The following is an 11,834-nucleotide window of genomic DNA, read 5'->3' as shown; positions in this document are numbered from 1 at the left end:
TATTAAATAAATTTAGAAGATCATAACTTCGTCTCATGTTGAATCATCGAATATATAATATATTAAATCAAAACTATTTCAGAAATCTACATTTATTATCGAATATAATCTTATAATGATCAAGTATTATGCCCATAATTGTTATAGCAGTTGTAATTATAATAATTAAGAAATTATAACTATTAAAATTATAATAATTACGAAATCGTAATTACTACAACTATATAACAACTTGGTTGTAGCAATTATAAAATTATAACTATTAATTTTGTATTTATTATAATTTTTGATTCATTTAACAGAAAATATAAATAAGATAATAATAAAAAATATAGATAATAAATATTTATGTTTTCGATAAAAAATAAAAATGAGACGCTTTTTAACTATTTCTATTTTTTCCAAATGATATAAAAGGAAATAAATGGGGGAGGAAAAACACCCATAATTATAGCACTGTTTTTTTAAGTGGGTCCCATTATATTCTTAAGGAGATAACTGGATCAAAATCCTTTTTAATATAGTCAAAATTCACTATAAAATTATTACAATAATAATTAATTAATTAAGTTGATAAAAAATTAATATAAAAATTCTTTATATAAACTTTTTTTAATTAAATTGTATTAAGGGTGTTCTTTCATTTTGTACCCTTTTATTTTTAAAAAATATAGAGCCCTTTTATTCCGGTTTTTAATTATCTATAGAATAAGTATAAATATGCAAAAGCAATTAGAACACAGGTACTTGGTCAACGCCCTCTTTATTATGAGAAAAAAGTCTTATGACATTTTTGCTGGAAAACCAAAGATTTCTCAGCTTCAGAGTTGACCGGGAATCGCATCCTTTTTCACTTCCTTCATGCAAATCCTCCACTCATTGCTGTTCTTATGATCTGGAACAGAGCTGAAGACAAAGAACAAAAAAGCAGTGAGACCTGAGAACATTCATGATTCATACAAGTGCTCAATCTTTGATCTCATCACGGACTTCTTCTTCCTAAATAGTGTTATTATCGATTTAATTCCAGGAATTAATCGTAGCACTAAATAAACTTCAATGAATCTCAAGTGTAGTGATCTTAAGCTTCATGTATTTATGTGTAAAATCATAGAAATCCAATATCCTACCAAAGACATGTAAGTGATCATAGACAGAAAAACAGATACTAAGTCTGATATTTTTCGATTAAGATGAGGTGTAGAAAACATACATGATCCAACAACCACGAAGACGAAGAACCCTAGCACAATCGGGCCAACGGGGTAGTCCTTTCCTTTCTTTGCTGCAGTCCCATTAGCCGAGCCACTCCTCGTGATGTTTCGTTGAAACTTGGCGATTTTCCTGTCGGCAAGGCGCCTGGATGTAGTCTGTATGAACCAATCCCATCGACAAAACCATTTTCGGAAGATGAATCATTAGTGAAATTCAAGCGGGGTACAGTTCATTCACAAAAGAAAGATCAATAACGGCACTTACTGATGAAATTATTCAAGTATTACTACTTGTATTCATAGAACTGACATGAGTAAATAATTAAAGAGTTTTTATATTATCGACATGGATAAAACTATATGATTTTCTTGCCAATAAGCTCTGTGGTCTTACCAAGTTACTAAGAGTTCAAACATCTAGATTAGCAATAGCATTGAGCTTTCACTTTTCTCACAACCCTTCAGGTCTTACAACAGTGTCGGTATGGCACACTGTAAGACTATTCTATCAGAGAAATTTAAACTAAATAAATTGAATTAACTTTTCTTTTATATAACTCATCTAAATTAATGTAGCAATAGTTCACAAAATAGTATTACACGCGTTCAATTTAGTGAATGGTATTAGAATTGGCTTTAATATTATAATTGCGAGGTCTAATCCTGTTTTAATGGAGCTTGAATATAGCTACAATGAGCCAACATGAATCTGCAAAGATTCTCCAAAAGAATATGTTTAGGTTTTTGGATGGGCTAACTTCTATTTGTTCTGTTAAAAGAATTCCCTTCCTATGTTCCATTAAGAGCTGTAGTGAGCATTGAATGCAAAGTTGCAGTCTGCCCTTTGACATTTACTAATCATCAGATTAAAAACATGTAACTACAAGTTTTATTACTCGACAATTACTTGTTTCTATAAATGTGTTGCTCAAATCAGTACTAGAAATATGTATCACCCTCCTCACATGCCCGTAAACAGGGATTCTGGTCTATTTGGGGAGTTAAATTTCTGCCAAACATACAAGGTGGAAAACTCAACTCTCTTTCCAGGGTTTTATTCAACTAAAAGCTATTTGCTTCTTGTATTATTATATAGATCTTGTAGTTCTTATGGAAGAGATGGTGAGTCTACAACTGGGTGTTATCGTTCTAACTCGATTGTTGTTTATTAATTATACTGAATGTATTTTTATATTAGTGTTTGAATATCTGGTGTAGGTTAGAATGTAGATAATTTGAAATTAGTATTCCAATATATTCCTAATTCAGAACCGGAGCGATAGAGTTAAATCCCTCCCAGACCTCCAAATCTGACTTGCATAAAACTAGACCAAATAACTTTGGTGTAAGCATGTAACCTAGTGTTTAGAAAGATCTTGAAGTCATTGTCATGGTATAAACTCTGCTACTTAAGCAAATTTAATGAAAATATTTTTAAACTGGAACTGATGAACAAAATCTATGTATCCACCTGGTTCAACAAAATGCATATAGACACAGATAAACTAACCCTATTCAATACTTTTCCCCCTTATTTTACTCTCCATGCCAATTGCCACTCACTCCCAATTGAAAATGGTTTAATCCGATCCAAGATCAAAACAGTTGGAGATCGTATAGAAAACGAAGAACAGAGATTAAAAATAATAATGAAACCCTAATCTAACATAAGGAATAATTCTAGGAAAAAAGATCATCTGCCGTAGTTATCCAGACACAGAAAAAAATATCTTCTTGAAAATAGAGAAACACAAGATAGGGCGACAACTATCCAAATGGAAACTAGATTTAAAAAAAAAATACTCCATAAGAAAACTCCTGCAGAAATACACTAAAACCGAGAGCAAAGCAGGAAAACGATGAGATTCGCTGCAACGAAATTAGGGTTTGAGAGGAGAAGAGATGCGTTACCATGTCGCCTTTGGGTTAGGGCTCGAGGCGGCGAACGAAGAGGAGTGCAGCAGCGAGTTCCCCCCTTGCCGTCTCTTGTCTGGTTGCGACTGCAGCGCCGTTTCTTTGTTTTGTCTCTCCGAGGTCATTTATCTATTTAGCCCTTCGAAAATTTGGTGGGTATTTATCGTTACATTAAGGGTAAAAATAGAAAAGCATTGTTATTATAGAAACATATTAAAAACCCATTTCCATCCTAATTTTTTTTAATTATTTTTTAAACCGATCGATTTAAATATTACAGACGAAAATTAATTCATATTCCTCTTAAATATCAAATGCACCGAGAAATAATTTTTAAAAATATTTAAGTGACAAGATATTTATTGGTATATATAATTAATTTAAATTTACCTTAATAAATAATATTCATACATTTTATTTTTTCCGTTGAGCTCCAAACAATTAAAGTAATTTTATAAACATATTTTAAATACAGAGGTTACAAAATGATTGAGTTCATGCTTATGAGAAAGTTATGCATTTTATTCATCTGGAGCATAATCCGTTATCCCAACGGTCTTCACACGATCGATCTCATAATCATCTATGAAAAAATAAATCAGGAAGTTGTAGTTATCCACTATGGAGGAGGGCATTGTCTCAACTTCGTCGAGATTCAATTCTAATCCACTTTAGTAAATACCCACATTAATCAACTCAATTATGTCCCGAGGAACTATATTTTCTTTATCGATCCTTCACAAAAGAGGTTGTGCGATCTTTTCAGTTTTATAAGGATGTTTTACCTAACCAATTGATCTTCATAATAATCTATTAGTTTAAGGATGTTTTACCTAACCAATTTTATAAGGATGATTTGATCGAAATCTATTAGTTTAATCAACGATACTAATTGAAGCATTGCAAGATCATCGTCAGTTTTATAATTATAGATCTTAATTGCAGAATATAAAAAATAGTAATGATATAAAATCATTAAATATATTTTAATTATAGTTTTTAATTTTCAAAGTAATAATATGTATGGTATAATTTAATTTGAAAAACAATATACCAAAAATATAATCTTTTAATTCAATAATTTATTTATTATCGAGTATAAATAAATAAATATTTAATGTTCTAATTCTAGAAAGTATTGTCAGAATTAAAAACATGAATTCAATTTTTTAAAAACATAAAAAATAAATTTACTTTAAATTCTAAAGTTCAGTGTCATGCATTTGTATTCATATTTATTCCTTGTTCAGTCTCAAACTGTTACTATCATTTTAATAGATCGATTTATCATCGTTCGCCATAAAAATAAAATAAAATCGATCTACTGATCAAGATGAAGTCCTCCGCCGTGCTTATGCTATTGATCGCTGTCCTCGTGCTGCTCGTCGGAGCTCTGGCCGCAGTGGAGTCCACGACATGCGACGTGTCGCAGTTATCTTCCTGTGCCAGAGCAAGGAAGATGCTTTATGCTCTCGCTTATTTGCTCTCGCGCATAGGAGAAATAAATGGCGGACCAAATCAATGTTGATTGTTGATTGGCGTTGGAGCCTTCCCTGTCCTCCGCCTCTCCTGCTCCCTCTCCCATCTCGTTTCGCCGTGTCGATCCGAATCACTTTCGGGAACACTTTGCCGGCCAAAGGTTGATCCGTGATGGAGCACCGGTTGGTCCGGCGGCTGAAGGCATTGACCTTGCTGCGGCGCCGCCGGTCCAGGTCAGGTAATTTTTCCGATTTTCCCCTCTCTATCAGATCTTAATTTCTGTGCCTTCTCTTTCGGTGATTGGGGATGAGAGTTGACAAATTAGTCATTTCAAAATCAAATGGTTAAGGCTTCTTTCATTAAGAATAATATCAGATCTTAATTTCTGTGCCTTCTCTTTCGGTGATTGGGGATGAGAGTTGGACAAATTAGTCATTTCAAAATCAAATGGTTAAGGCTTCTTTCATTAAGAATAATTTCAATAAAAATATTGCCTTCGGGATATAGTTGAGTTGGTTAGGATGGAACAGATTTATTTGATTATTGAAATGAACAAGGGTCGAATCTCGACGAAGTCGAGATAATATGCTGTCCCGATATGTATCATTGGACCAGATCTTGAGAAGTCCTGTATGTATCTTGAGAAGAGCCCTAGGTCTTGTACAATTTCTAATTTATATATTATTGGTCCATAGACCACAACCAACACTAATATGCTGTCCGATATGTTTTTTACTATTCTGTATGGTTCTTTTGCTATTCTGGAGATTGACTTTGATTTCTGAAGATACTTCAGTTAAATGCACACTTTCTATTATCTGAAATAAAGTTTTTTTATGCAAGTTACAATAGAAGGGAATTGGAATATCCCGACCTCAAAAGTGATTTACTGCCCAACGGGATGCTCTGTATCTCCTAAGGTCTTCTTCATTGATCCAATTATCAGAATTTCAATTTGGAAAGTACTTTGAGTGATGTATTTTGATTTTGTGATCTGCATTTTGAGTGATGTATTTCTGGATTTTCAGATGAGGATTTTTTCCTTCCGCACATTTATACATTTACGTTTAAAAAAAATATTGATTCATCTATACTGTAGTAGAATGATATAATTTTATGATTTTAGAGTGTTTTGGAATGATTATTATATTGTAAAAAAATTTATTAGCCCCCGCTAAATATTATTTCTGGATCCGCCCCTGATCTCATCAATTCTCTTCTCTTGTCGGAGTTGCTTAACGTAATTTTAGTCGTTGTTCTGAATTATTGTTGTTGAAAATCATGATTTAAAAAAGTATAGACTAGATTTCAATATCTAAATTATGATTTCAAAGATTGTGATGCGTAACGAGTGGAAGTAGAACGTCAACTCACTTTTTAATTATTGATTTGATTTTTTAATATTTATGATCGAAAATTTTAAACTTTGGTTAATTAATTGAGTTTTATTGTGTTATTAAATAAGTATTGAAGAAAATAATTTCAGACCCATGGGGTATAGCTGAGTTGGTTACGACGTAGCAGACTTGTAGAAAAGAACAAGGATTCGAATTTTAGCGAATCCTAGCAATACCCTTCTCTGTCGTGATCAATTGTAATTTTTTTATTTACCTCCTCATAGATGGCGTAGGATTGGGGTGGCTGGGGTTTTCACATATGGTGTGGAACTAGGGTGGCGGATTCCATCTTATTACAAAAATAATTTCGGAGACCGTTTCAACTAGAATTAAGGATTAAGATTGAAAATTTTAATTTATCTTTAACTCCTTAAATTAGAAATTTAAATGGTTGGATTATGAAAACCAACCTATACTAATTTTTAAAATTTTCTAAATTATATTTTTTAAAGTATTTTGAGTTTTTAAAGTCGGATAATTTAATTTCAAAAATGTTGATATATTATAATTGTGAAATATAATTTTTAAAAATTATTATATGTGATTATGAAGTAAAACATAAAATTGAAAACTTTTAAGAAATTTAGATATCTTGATTGAAAGTCTTAAGTAAGTCACACCTTTAGGACATAATTGAATTGGTTACAATAAAACAGATTTACAGAAGAGAACAAGGATTCAAATTTTGACAAAATCGAGTAATACCCTCTTCCATCGTGACTAACTGTATTTTTCAATTTACCTCCTCACATATGATGATAGGGGCAACCGTGTGGGGCCGTTGGAGTGATAAATTCATGATCGTGGGATCAATCATGTGGGATCGCTGAGATGATAAATTTTATCTTTTTGTAAAAAAAAAAAACAAGATGAGTAAACTACTGCCTAGAGATATGGGCCCAGTCAATCTAGATTTCATTACTAATTCGCCGTAAAAACAGAGGAACTCATGAAAAGAACACCGGGTCAACTCAGCTTTCAAGATTCTCCGACAAGATTCATCCTTTTTTTCTTAGATCCTCCTCCCTCGTGCTAAAAATAAATATAATAATAATAATAATAAAATAATATTTCATTCTCTGCGTTGCCTCTCTGCTTCTCTTTATAAAGGATCCGCGATCAGATTCGGCAGCATCCGACGGTCCGACCTCGATCGATCAGCCATGTCGAAGCTCACGATCTTCCTGCTGGTTCTGCTCTTCCTGCAGAAGCAGCAGCTGCGATCCCAAGCCCAGCAGATCATCTGCGCCGGCGAGGCCGTCGGAGGCGCCTTCTCCGGCGGCCGGAGCTACAGCTCCTGCATCCCCCTTCCCTACCTCGACACCGTTCTGTTCTGGACCTACTACCCTTCCAGCGCCGCCCTCGACGTCGCCTACCGCGCGCGGCAGTCGGCCGCCGGCTGGGTCGCGTGGGCCATCAACCCCACCGGCCAAGGCATGGTCGGGGCCAACGCCTTCCTCGCCTTCCCGGACGCCGCCACCGGCGCCTCCACCGTGATCACCACCCAGCTCCGGAGCTTCAGCGTCCAGCCGAGCGACATCAGGGACGAGGCGCTCACCTTCGCGGTGTACGGCCGGGAGGCGGAGTACTCCGCCGACGGGGGGTACTACACCATCTACGCGACGGTGGAGCTGCCGGGGAACAGGACGACGCAGAACACGGTGTGGCAGGCGTCGACGACGTTCGCCGGCGGAGTGCCTTACGGCCACCCGTTCGATCGCGACCACCTGTCGTCCTTCGCGAGCCTGGATTTCCTCACCGGCGAGTTGGCCTGATCGATTAGGTTCATGGCTAAATGGAGTTAATTATGATTTTCGAGCTTCCAACTCTTTGATTCAAAGGATTGCGAGCGTGAATAAATGTTGGGAAAGAATAAATCTAGCCGACTAATAATAATTCTCTTTATAAATAGACAATGTAAAACCGTCAATTAAATCTGACAATAACAAATAGCTAAATTAAATATAAATTTAGAATGACATCAATTTTAACGTGGAAAATTTTAAATTGGGTAAAAATCACGGGACCAAATTGGCCACTTAAATCTTCCACTATCATCAATAATAATGAGAACTCCAATGTTCAATACAGCAGCATAATCATCATTATCGTCACCATGATGAATATAAGAGAATAATTAGGAATAAGAAGAATCTCACAAAATTGTGAAAATCCTAGATTTCTCTAATTCGTTTTTCTAAAATCAGATAGACTTACAGATGTCAAAATCTGATCTCCACCGTTCAGAATGATGCCCAAGATGTTACAAACATGCTGTCAAAATTTGACGATGATCCAACAGTTGAAACTTGGCAAACTGAGTTTTTCCAAAACTGCGCTGAAGAAATCTGTTTCTTTCTCTCCTTTGTTTCTCTTGCTACCTCTCTTGCGGCGGCTGCCATCCTCAATTTAACCAAAGTGGACTTAGGGTAAAAGCCCAAGTGTGGCCCATGTGGAGGGACCACAACAATAAATATATTTTATATTTACTTAAATACTGGTATTTAAATAAAATAAAAGATTGGTTAATCATAAATGATCGATTAACAACTCCTTAACATTAATAATCTCTCTCTAATATTCTGAAGCTCGGATTAGAAAATGGACTTCGGTAATTATAAAAATGACAATCCCATTCACTATAACAAAAGGTGGAATTCATCGTCCAGTGATTTCATACGGTCGGTCCTATGATTATCTATGAGGAGATAAATAAGGCTATAGTAGATACTACAGAGGACGTACTTTGTCGAAATTCAACCCTTGTCTACTACAAAAGGCCTCGAGTAACTCGCGTTCGGTTCGTTTTCCCTTTATTTTTGGATCGAGTTCGATTCAAACTTTAATTCTTATGTTCGAGTTCAGTTCATAATGAAATTAAATAGTTTGAAATTAGACTCGAACTCAAAAATGATTCATTTTAAAGTTAAACGAATTTAGTTCAAAGCTCGGTTTTTTCGAATTTATACATTTAGTTTAAAAAAAATATTGATTCTCGTTAGAATAAAATGATTTTAAAATGATTATTATATTGTCAAAAATTTATTAGCCCCCGAACTTAGTATTGCTCGTTAACTATATCACGAGCAATTTGATACTGCAGAACGAGAATGTTAATATCATAATGAATGTCGAAGGCTATAGAAGGGAATGTCTAATCGAAGGATGTGATCTTGCCTATTTGACTATTTGTGATCACGTTTGCGAATCTCTTAATGAACACGTTTGTGATCCTTTAAATGACATGTTCGCAAGTTCACGAATCAAATATTATTAAGTTTGAAATTATACTTTAACTTTGCTCGTTAACTTAGAAATTTAAATGGTTGGATTATGAAAACCAACCTATACTAATTTTTAAAATTTTCTAAATTATATTTTTTAAAGTATTTTGAGTTTTTAAAGTCGGATAATTTAATTTTATTAAGAACACCGGGTCAACGCAGTTTTGAAGATTCTCCAACAAGATTCATCCTTTTTTCCTTAGATCCTCCTCCCTCGTGCTAAAAATAAATATAATAATAATAATAAAATAATAATAATATTTCATTCTCTGCGTTGCCTCTCTGCTTCTCTTAATTTATATAAAGGATCAGCGATCAGATTCGCCGCCATCCGATCTCGATCGATCAGCCATGTCGAAGCTCACGATCTTCCTGCTGGTTCTGCTCTTCCTGCAGAAGCAGCAGCTGCGATCCCAAGCCCAGCAGATCATCTGCGCCGGCGAGGCCGTCGGAGGCGCCTTCTCCGGCGGCCGGAGCTACACCTCCTGCATCCCCCTTCCCTACCTCGACGCCGTTCTGTTCTGGACCTACTACCCTTCCAGCGCCGCCCTCGACGTCGCCTACCGCGCGCGGCAGTCGGCCGCCGGCTGGGTCGCGTGGGCCATCAACCCCACCGGCCAAGGCATGGTCGGGGCCAACGCCTTCCTCGCCTTCCCGGACGCCGCCACCGGCGCCTCCACCGTGATCACCACCCAGCTCCGGAGCTTCAGCGTCCAGCCGAGCGACATCAGGGACGAGGCGCTCACCTTCGCGGTGTACGGCCGGGAGGCGGAGTACTCCGCCGACGGCGGGTACTACACCATCTACGCGACGGTGGAGCTGCCGGGGAACAGGACGACGCAGAACACGGTGTGGCAGGCGTCGACGACGTTCGCCGGCGGAGTGCCTTACGGCCACCCGTTCGATCGCGACCACTTGTCGTCCTTCGCGAGCCTGGATTTCCTCACCGGCGAGCTGGCGTGATATTCGATTAGATTCATCGCTAAATGGAGTTAATTATGATTTTCGTGCTTCCAATTCTTTGATTCAAAGGATTGCGAGCGTGAATAAATGTTGGGAAAGAATAAATTTGTTATAAGATAACTTATAGCGGAGTAATAATAATTCTCTTTCCGATTTTATGTAATTAAATAGATAATGTAAATCAGTCAATTAAATTTGATAATAACAAATAGTTAAATTAAACAGAAATTTAGAACGATACCAATTTTAACGTGGAAAATCTTAAATTGGATAAAAATCACGGGACCGAGTTGATCACTTAAATCTTCCACTATCATCAATAATAATGGGAAATCCAATGTTCAATACAGCAGCATAATCATCATTATCGTCACCATGATAAATATAAAAGAATAATTAGGAATAAGAAAAATCTCACAAAATTATGAAAATCCTATATTTATCCAATTCGTTTTTCTAAAATCGGATAGACTTATAGATGTCAAAATCCGATCTCCATCATTCAGAATGATGCCCAAGATGTTACAAACATGCTGTCAAAATTTGATGATGATCCAACAGTTGAAACTCCGAGAAACTGAGTTTTTCCAAAACTGTGCTGAAGAAATTTGTTTCTTTCTCTCCTTTGTTTCTCTTGCTACCTCTCTTGCAGCGGCTGCCATCCTCAATTTAACCAAAGTGGGCTTAGGGTAAAAGCTCAAGTGTGGCCCATGTGGAGGGACCACAACAATAAATATATTTTATATTTACTTAAATACTGGTATTTAAATAAAATAAAAGATTGGTTAATCATAAATGATCGATTAACAACTCCTTAACATTAATAATCTCTCTCTAATATTCTGAAGCTCGGATTAGAAAATGGACTTCGGTAATTATAAAAATGACAATCCCATTCACTATAACAAAAGGTGGAATTCATCTTCCAGTAATTTCATACGATCGATCCTATGATTATTTGTGAGGAGATAAATCGGAAGGCTGTAGTTGACTACTACAAAAGAGGGCATTGTACTTTATCGAAATTCAATCCTTGTCCACTGCAGCAAATCTACCTCATAGTAACTACTTAAATATGCCTCGAGGGCAACAGTCCCACTTCTTCAGCAAAAGATGGAAGCTGCCACCCCAACGGTCCCACACGATCGATCTTATGATCATCTGTGAGGAGGTAAATTGAGAAGTTGCAATTGACCATGATCGGGGAGGGCATTGTCTCACCTTCTCCGAGATTCGACCTTTGCCCACTTCAGCAAGTCTGTCCCATCATAACTAACTCAACTATACCCCGATGACTGACAGTCCCATACACAAACTTTGTCAATGTGGATTTCGAAAAAAAATCTATTATATTTATTTTTATCTTATTTTACAAGAAATTATTTCTGAGATTTGAATCCCTAATCTCTAGATCACATAGCAATATTGTGTCAAGATTCCCTTTCAATGAAATGCCCTACATGGATATAGAATGCCCGTTGCATGAGAGCCTAGCCATCATGTGGCCTTGAAAATAGAAGAAAGAAGATTGTTAAGTAGGATCAAGAAGAACTAGAGGATGTTCGAAGGGTGGTTAGATGATA

At 36.2% G+C, this 11,834-nt stretch overlaps 3 protein-coding genes across 3 annotated transcripts; 2 read left to right on the top strand and 1 right to left on the bottom strand.

Annotated features, from left to right (window-relative positions):
• Positions 1–747: 747 nt before the first annotated feature.
• Positions 748–3,234, bottom strand: LOC141832277 (uncharacterized). The gene is made up of 3 exons (XM_074719771.1): positions 3,126–3,234; positions 1,214–1,370; positions 748–906 (listed from the first exon to the last, which is right to left on the bottom strand). The coding sequence occupies exons 1-3, from the start codon at positions 3,126–3,128 to the stop codon at positions 860–862; spliced, it is 207 nt and encodes a 68-aa protein (XP_074575872.1). The 5' UTR covers positions 3,129–3,234; the 3' UTR covers positions 748–859.
• Positions 3,235–7,151: 3,917 nt separating this feature from the next.
• Positions 7,152–7,917, top strand: LOC141832667 (cytochrome b561 and DOMON domain-containing protein At5g48750-like). Its single transcript, XM_074720124.1, has one exon. The coding sequence runs from the start codon at positions 7,168–7,170 to the stop codon at positions 7,777–7,779; it is 612 nt and encodes a 203-aa protein (XP_074576225.1). The 5' UTR covers positions 7,152–7,167; the 3' UTR covers positions 7,780–7,917.
• A 1,706-nt stretch (positions 7,918–9,623) lies between these two features.
• Positions 9,624–10,407, top strand: LOC141832445 (cytochrome b561 and DOMON domain-containing protein At5g48750-like). Its single transcript, XM_074719947.1, has one exon. The coding sequence runs from the start codon at positions 9,640–9,642 to the stop codon at positions 10,249–10,251; it is 612 nt and encodes a 203-aa protein (XP_074576048.1). The 5' UTR covers positions 9,624–9,639; the 3' UTR covers positions 10,252–10,407.
• Positions 10,408–11,834: the final 1,427 nt, after the last annotated feature.

This window comes from Curcuma longa, chromosome 7 (assembly GCF_044706935.1).
Source record: "Curcuma longa cultivar G26 ecotype Majalengka, Jawa Barat chromosome 7, ITB_CL_G26_1.1, whole genome shotgun sequence".
Taxonomy (NCBI): domain Eukaryota; kingdom Viridiplantae; phylum Streptophyta; class Magnoliopsida; order Zingiberales; family Zingiberaceae; genus Curcuma; species Curcuma longa.
This window is presented reverse-complemented; position numbering and strand designations above follow the sequence as displayed.

Excerpts from the sequence above, each read along its gene's own strand:
- LOC141832277 (XM_074719771.1), bottom strand. Across the intron at positions 907-1,213 it reads CTTCGTGGTTGTTGGATCAT|CTCTGTTCCAGATCATAAGA; the intron begins GTATGTTTTCTA and ends CTTTGTCTTCAG.
- LOC141832667 (XM_074720124.1), top strand. The coding sequence starts at position 7,168 with ATGTCGAAGCTCACGATCTTCCTGCTGGTTCTGCTCTTCCTGCAGAAG.
- LOC141832445 (XM_074719947.1), top strand. The coding sequence starts at position 9,640 with ATGTCGAAGCTCACGATCTTCCTGCTGGTTCTGCTCTTCCTGCAGAAG.